Consider the following 8,472-nt stretch of genomic DNA (forward strand, 5'->3'; position numbering starts at 1 on the left):
TTTATGAACTCTAACTCTTCCTGCTGGAAGGTGTGTGGCCTAGTGGTTAGGGTTCGTGACTCATGATCAGAGGGTCCGGGGTTCGAATCCAGCTGCTGGTCATATGTCCTTGGGCAAGCCACTTCACCCCCACTTGCCCCTCTCCACCCAGGAGTATAAATGGGTACCGGCATTAGCTGGGGAGTAACCTGCGATGGACTAGCATCCCATCCATGTGGAGTAGAAATATTCTCAGTCGTTTCATGCTACTGAAACCGGAGATAAACGCCGGCCTGATGAGCCACATTGGCTCGGGACAGACTTTACTTTAACTCTTCCTGGTAATGACACAGGGGTTTCCTGGAAAGCGCATGGCCAATGTAGCTTTTGAGAAAAGACTTAAAGAGGGCAGTTGATGAAGAAACATCGGCTTCTTGAGTTGGGAAGGAAATCGATGGAATCAGGCATAGATTAAAAACCATATCCATAATTATTTCGACCTAGGTTAGATTTGAACGTGGGTCACAGTGCAAGGTTCCAATGAAGTTCCACCTTTTCCAGGACAAAAAATTATAGCTTTCCAAGACCAATTCCCTATGCTTTTTGGCATCTTAGGAGCCGACTGCTCTAGTGTCTAGCAACAAGGTGCACCACTCCCTTTCAGCCTTCCGGTTTGGCACAAGACCACCGAGCACCGCATAAGCATTGCAATGGTGCACTGAATATGCAAAAAGTATACAGCACACACATGCATGATAAAGTATAATAGACTGGAATGCAAACTGGAAGACTGCCATAGCCAAATATTACGCATCATCACATATGGGTTGTGCAGGATTCACGACTTTTCCATGACTTTTTTCCTTGGAATATCAACTTTTCATGACTCCTTATAAAAAAAAAAAATGCCATGAACCCATGACTTCCATGTTAGCTTTAAATTCCAGTGTTTTCCAGGATTTTTCAAAGACTGTGGGGACCCTGATAGTGGTGGAATGTCTCGCCATGTTGACACTAATCAAGAATAATATTTTTCTTTTATTAATTAATGATGAAGGGCTACTGCAAAGCCTGGGTTTCTTAGATATGAGATTTTGTTGGATCAAGATACAATGCGATCAGCTCAATCATTTAACGTTCCTGGATGGTTAAAGTGGCAATTTAGGGAAAACTTTTTAAAAAAGGCTTATACATGGAAGTAAAATAAAATGTATTTTTTTCTGGACATTGCCTTGTCACACTGGAGATACGCAAATCAAGTTGTGCTTGTGGGAACAAAATAAGGTAAAAGTGCAGTACTGGATCTTAAATCGTATTGACAGCTGAGCTTGATTTCCTAGCAGGGAAGAATTCCATACATGGACATCACTACTTTTTCACTGCATTGACGTATCAGCCATCAGAGAAGCGATAACATATCCTACAAAGTCAAATTTAGCAGGGAAAATATTGAAGCATTTACTGAAAAAGCACTTAGAATTTTTTCAGACCAGTCTCACAGGGTTTGTGCACACTGCACAGGGTGTTAAGTGATGTCCAGGTATGGAACTCTTTCCAAAAAGTGGAAACAACAGTATATGCAATTGTGGGCGAAAGTTTCTAAAAGTGGAGGGACACGGTGCAAAGGCAAAATTAAAAAGCAAATTGGAGGGGCAACTGCCCCCTTTGTCCCCCAGTTCCACCCCTGTGAGTGTCGTGTATAGTGTGCCAGCTTGCCTTAGAATTTGGCGACCCCTTGGAGTTTCTGAAGGAACTCGATGTACAGCTTGTGTTCCAGGGTACTGGACAGATCTGAGAGTTTCTCTGCAAATTCGTCTGTGATGCCACGCTCCTCTAACGTGTTCATCAGGAAATTGTAGAGATTCTGAGAGAGGGAATGACAACACAACAGAATCTGGTTACCGAGACAGACATTTTTGAAGGACATCTTATTGCATAAGTATTACTTTAGGCCAAAAAAAATATAATAGTTCTGCTTCCGGTTTCCCTACCTACCCTATTCTGACAGCCCCTACCCTAATTTTTTTATGGGAAAAACAAGAAAAAAACTCCCAAAACCATCAATTTCTACCTTTTACCCTTGACTACACGCAGCGCCTCCATATAATCATACACAAAAAAAAAATTGGCAAAAAAAATTATTTCCCTACCTACCTACCCTACTTTCAAATGCCATGTAATCGGAAGCAGAACTATTGTGTTTTTTTGCCTTATTGCTCACAAACTTTTTCTTTCTATTTTTAGGATATTGATAAAAATGTAACGTGTCATGCAGGATGCAGAAAAAAAAACCAACTCTGTGAGTTGATCATTGAGAAATTCTTGTCACCAACTTGAAAACGCATTGTAAACAAGGGTCAGATATTACAATCTCTCCAGTAAACTTGTTTTTACTAAATAAAATCACAAATAAAAGACAGCATGTCGTAGGGACAGGCAAAATGTGTCGTAAGAACTTCCCAGAATAATGTCATAATTTGTACTGAAACAGTGCTCATCATTTCATTTCACTTCAGGTCACAATGTCTGTAGTTGATCAGTGATTCTGTCTAAATCCAATCATCTTAAGTTATTTTAATATTTTAGTACAGCAAAAAAGTACTTATGTCGTACAGACTAGGACAAAGTCATCCGTCGTATGAGACAAAACATTCTAAGGAATTTGAAGAAAAACCCCCACAAATCCTTATATTTTGACCCAAAATATCACATTCCTGGCCATTTCCGTAAGAGACTCTGTAACTGGAGTATTTTCACAGAATTTCTGTAATTGGTTTTCCAATTTTTGGACTTTCAAATATGGAATCGCCCTAGGGAGTTAGGGTTAATGAATATTCATGACTTACCGCATCCATGACCTCTGACCCCACCATGTAGGTTGACTCCTTGGCCTTGCCGTCCTGTACGCTGACCTCATCAATCATGAAGAGGTCGTTAGACTCTGGCTCCTCCCCCTCGGGCTCCATCTCATTCAGGTCAAACCGACAGTTGATGGTCAAGGTGCTCTGGGTATCCTTGGTGATCTCCACGGTGAATTCTGGGTAGGATCGCAGCTGGGAGGAGTCAAAGAAGACAAAAAATGTTTAACAAGGTAGCTGGCTGGTCTGGTAGTTGCCATAATTCAAACACAAACTGGATGTTAACCCTACCTCCCTACGCCTTTTTGCTAGGATGTAGCCTCAATCCTGCAAAATCCTCCAAGTGGCCTCATGGAAAAATAGCAAATGGCCTAAATCCTGCAAATTCCTCCATTATTTCTTGAATATGGTCCGTGGAAGGGTGACCACTGCCTGAATCTTACAAAATCCTGCGGCAGTGACTGTCAATAGAATAAGGCTTGGCCAGTGACATCCTGGAGCATTGCGGAGGATTTCAAGCATAATCCAGGCCTATATTTATGCATGGCTGAGCAAACACAACACAAGGTCCAGCCCAAGACCTTGACAAAGTGCATCCTACGAAATCAGTAACACACTTTTGCCATGTAACCTCTATCCTCCAAATTCCTCCACTTTGGCAAAAAGGATGTTGAAGGATTCAGGGGAGTTAGGATTAAAGACAGGTGGTATGAGACAAGACTCAACAGTTGCTGTCTTTCTTCTAGACTGAGGCTGCGTCTGGGAAGTGGCTCAGCCGCTTCCATAGGCGCATGTGTAATTGCAAACCGCAGTCAGGTAATTCGGATGCAGCCTGACTTCACAATAGAATTCATAATCAAAACCCCTATCTCACCGAGACATGTTTCTATCAAATCAGTCAGTTTGACTTACAAATTCATAAGTGCTATGCAGTTCTGAATAATTCAATATTCGATTATTCAAAATTCAATTTGAATATTCGATTATTTGAAATGTGCCACTCATGTTTTACATGCATCAGCCTAAATTGCGTGTGCTGGTCCGAAACTGCATGTGCTGATTGGGATTCTTGGAATGTTGAAAAACTGACAATGAGCTAAAATTAAATATTAAACATCATGTTTTTCAAAGAAGCTTACTAGCTGATATTTAAAAGATGTCAAAGATGCAAATAAGAGCTAATATTCTCCATGACAGCTCTCAAAGCATGCTTGTAAAGTGACTGCTGACAAAAACGTGGTTTAATTTCACAAACACAACTTACTCGAATAAAATCATCTAAAAACTCTTGGGACGAGACTATTTTGTTTGGATGAGTCACAAAGAACCATTCCGGTATTGGCCTAGCCTATTAAAGCCCACCTAATTTACACATTGGCAACATCACATGCGTCTCCAAACTGCAAAAATGCAAAAATGTCACACTTTTGTCAGAGCATTTGGCTATGAAATCCCGGCTGTGATTGGTCAAAATATCATGGGTGGGGCTAAACGGATCATTCCATTACAAGGCAGGGGAGGTCATTTACCCGTGATGCTGCCTCCTCATCTGGCTTGTCTTCCTGAGGCTCCTCCTCAATAGAATGGTTCAAATTGAATGTCACCTTCACTCTGTAATAAATGAAATGGTCATATAACAATTGTTAAAGCCAAGTATCTATAGACAAATGTGTATTTTTGTGTCCTGGTTTTTGAACAAACTTAATTTGAACTTCAATGTAGAACTAGTACTTCATGAAAATCTGAATAAAAAAAAAAAAAATTTAACGAAAAATTGGCAGAATGCAGTACCCTAACACCGTATTTTTCCACCGTATGAAAACCTCTTTTTACCATATGAAATTTACGAATTTTGGGACTGAGAAACCATCCAATTTTGTCAGAAAAAAGTTGCAAATTTTTGTTGTTGACTCCAACAGATTTTGTACACCCCCATGAAGTGGGATCCGGATTATGGGAAAGAATTCCATATCCGGACATCACTTGACACCCTGTGCACAAACCCTATGAGACTCAGAGACTGGTCTGCAAAATTCTGAGTATTTTCTCAGTAAATGCTTCAATATTTTCCCTGCTAAATTTGACTTTTTAGGAAATGTTATCGCTTTCTGTCTCTTATGGCTGATAAGGCCATTGCAGGGAAAAATTAGTGATGTCCATGTGTGGAATTCTTTCCAGATTCTGCATCTGTTCAAAGAAAATCAAGTGCACATGAACCAGACTGGGACCTGGAGTGCTCTGAAACGTGCAAAACTATATCAAGCCAACTTAACTCACTCTTTAGCTAGCAAATTTCTCCAAAAAATCCATTGGGGCAAGAATAGGCCCTCAGTATTTCACCAACCAAGTTTGCAGACTCAATTCAATTTGTAAAAATGGTAAAGGAGATATTTCTTCAATATTTTGCACATGAGAGGGAAGTCGAGTGATTTCCAAATGAGGCTAAAGACTAGACTGGCACATGTCCAACCATGGTCCAACTATTTGAAAAGACTGACCTCTTCATTCAGTGTCATTAGTCTGGTAGCTGACTATGGAGAAATGTGTGGTAAATAGAGACTAGTTCCCGGTTCATGCCACATGTTTCTTAAATTCTTTTGGCATGGTTGACTGATGCAGTACTGAAGCGGTGTTGGACTGGTTGTTTTAGGTGCCAGTCTATTTTCTGTATTGCATGTTTTCAATACCTTAAGTTTTGGGACTCTCATACACAGTATTGAGAGTTCCAAATTTTCGGACTACACATGAACTAGCCTACCCTAACCCACCTCACTCCTCCAAAATCCTCCTGGCGGTTTTGGAGGATTCTAGAGGATTGGGGATGAATGGTGATTGAATCAAATGAGGATTCTGGAGGATTGAGGATGAATGGTGATTGAAGCACATGAGGATTTTGGAGGATTGAGGATGAATGGTGACTGAAGCACAAGAGGATTTTGGAGGATTGAGGATGAATGCATTTTGAGGCAGGACTGTCTGACAATTTTGGAAAATTTAGGCGGAGTTGCAAAATTTTGGAAAATTTTGGAGGATTTTGGAGGATTGAGGATGGTTGTAAGCAACAAGGGCCTAGGGGGTTAGGGTTTGAGGCCTTTCTTCACACAAAGCACTGTGTGATCAGGGGTACACATTTCCATGGAATGTATTTCTTACGTTTCCCCATCTTTTGTCTTTGTGAGTGTTGCTATGGCGCCCTCTTGTGTCAGTTTAAAGCCGGGTAGTTTGGGGACGTCAGGGAACTGCCGGCTGTCTTTCTCCAGCTGTATCTCATCTTCAAGGAACTTGGCCAACTCGTCATCACCTGCACAATATTTCAAACAAAAGGCAAGCATCTGTAAAAACAATGCTATAAAGTACAAGTAGCTAGATTCACATTTGTATGGCTTTTCTTATTTGATTAATATCTGAATAAATTATTACCTTGGTCATTGTTGGTGATACCTGGAAATTTTAAACAGAATGAGGGGCAGGCCAATTTCATATATATTTTGTATGATTACAGATCCAATTTTATGGCAAGAAAGTTTTTTGGGAAAGAATGTTGCAACCTGACTGATGTCAGACAAGTCGACCGTTGAGACAACTCGACTCGGGACAAGTCGACCGTTGAGACAACTCGACCGTTGAGACAAGTCGACCGTTGAGACAACTCGACTCCGGACAACTCGACCGTTGAGACAGCTCCACTTAATGGAAATGTATACACGTGGAGCGGAAAAAGTTGCATAAATCTGTGGGCGCTCCGATTCAGTGGCCGTCACGTCGGACCGGCGCGCCCCGCCTGCGAGGACCGGGCCCGGCCCGGCACGCGGCACGTCGACCGGCGCGGCAAGTGGGCACACAGGCCCGGCACAAACGATGTCACCGTGCACGGAACGGCCACGTTGACCGGGGATGCGCGCACAAGCCCGGCAAAAACGAACGATGTGCACGGACAATCACGCTGCGCTATATCGGTTCTGTTATATGCAACCAAAAAAACTCATGTATCATAACTCATGTATCAAATCCCCAAAACTAGGCCCAAAAACATGCGAGTCGACTTGTCTCAACGGTCGACTTGTCTTTCAATTATCGCACATACGGTCGAGTTGTCTCAACGGTCGAGTTGTCTCAACGGTCGACTTGTCCCGAGTCGAGTTGTCTCAACGGTCGACTTGTCTGACCCCCAACCTGACGCCACTTTCATGACTTTTTACTTCATATTTCATCTCAATAAAGCCTAACTATAAAGTCATGGCAAAAATGTTGAAAAATGCATGAATCTGGGACTGAGAAACATTTCCAATTTTGTTAATACTTAATACTTGTTAATACTTTGTTAATAAATTTTTCTTGACTCTCCATAGACTTTGTACACAACCACTGAAGTACAACTGCGTCAGGATGCAACATTCTTTCCCTGATTCAATACTTTAAACTGATACAAAAGAAAGACCAAAACAATTTAGACATGTCAGACAATTCACAAATTTAAAAAAAAATCTTAAATATTTTTCATGCGCAAGTGAAATTTTAACAGATATGAATGTATTGAATTTGACAATGATGATATAAACACTAAAACAGAAATAAGGCCAAAAAAAAAAAGTCTCCGGTTTCTGGTATGGAGCTTGCCCCAAAAGTGGTGCGGCGACGCGGCTTTTTTTTTTTTTTACCTGTTTTTTTTTTTTTTGGCTTCAAATGTCAGCTGATGACTGCAAATGGTGCCCGACTAAACTTAGTGCAAATAATGAAATATATGGGAGTCCAGAGAGGCCGGCCACATAAAGCTATATTCTCGATCATAACCCCATCTAAAAACACGTTAAAATTGTGCAGCAGCAGGATTCCAGTCAAACCAGAGAGTTTGGCGGTTTTGAGACATCATCTTGTATTGAAAAAAAAAACTTTTTCATTTTGCCAACGCGCATGGCTACGGCGACGCGCGCGCATACCAGAAACCGGAGACTTTTTTTTTTTGGCCTAAAATAGGTATATTCCAAAACGAGACAATTACCCTGCGTGTGTATCCCAGCACAGCCGCAGCTGCACAACTTGCCGGGTTCCCTCAGCCTCGATGCCTGGGCCAACACGTGCTTCAGCTCCCCGGTGCTGCTGTCTTTGCTCGTGTGGTTGTTGTTGCACAGATACCAAATCGAGCGGGTGAACGGCCGGCTCATTTGGCACTCTTTCTGGATGGACAAAAGGCATTTTGTCGCCCCTGATGCCGATGTGGCGTATCTACATTGTGTAAACATTCTTCCGGCAGCACTTGCAAAATTTCTAGCTACCGAAAAGGCCATTTTCTGAGCTGTTTCTAAATGCAACTTGTGGAGCCTAATTATGAAACTTTAAAAAGCGGGTTTTCAAGCTCTTGCATGTAAAACATGTGCTTTTGAGATATAGAGCCTCCTTCAAAAAAATTGTTTTAGTCTGTTCCGATGATATTTTTAATTTCTCCATTCTTCCACAAAAAAATAGCCAAATATGTTTTAATTCAATTCACTACATATGTTTTGAAATTTTAACATATTCTTAACATTAAATTTGTTTATCGTAATTTACAAATGTTTAGTCAATTTGGACGAGGTTTTTGTAATGCCAAAGGTCATAAACTTCTGTCGTCTAGTACCTGGACAAACCCAACGTGATT

General features: G+C 41.2%; 1 protein-coding gene across 1 annotated transcript; it reads right to left on the bottom strand.

Moving 5' to 3' along the window:
• Positions 1 to 1,159: 1,159 nt before the first annotated feature.
• LOC119730360 (complement component 1 Q subcomponent-binding protein, mitochondrial-like) lies at positions 1,160 to 8,234 on the bottom strand. The gene is made up of 5 exons (XM_038203215.1): positions 7,837 to 8,234; positions 5,991 to 6,138; positions 4,367 to 4,448; positions 2,826 to 3,032; positions 1,160 to 1,843 (listed from the first exon to the last, which is right to left on the bottom strand). Exons 1-5 carry the CDS (start codon positions 8,120 to 8,122, stop codon positions 1,697 to 1,699), a joined length of 870 nt encoding a protein of 289 aa, XP_038059143.1. The 5' UTR covers positions 8,123 to 8,234; the 3' UTR covers positions 1,160 to 1,696.
• Positions 8,235 to 8,472: the final 238 nt, after the last annotated feature.

This window comes from Patiria miniata, unplaced genomic scaffold, assembly GCF_015706575.1.
Source record: "Patiria miniata isolate m_02_andy unplaced genomic scaffold, ASM1570657v1 HiC_scaffold_22, whole genome shotgun sequence".
In the NCBI taxonomy this organism is placed as follows: Eukaryota; Metazoa; Echinodermata; class Asteroidea; order Valvatida; family Asterinidae; genus Patiria; species Patiria miniata.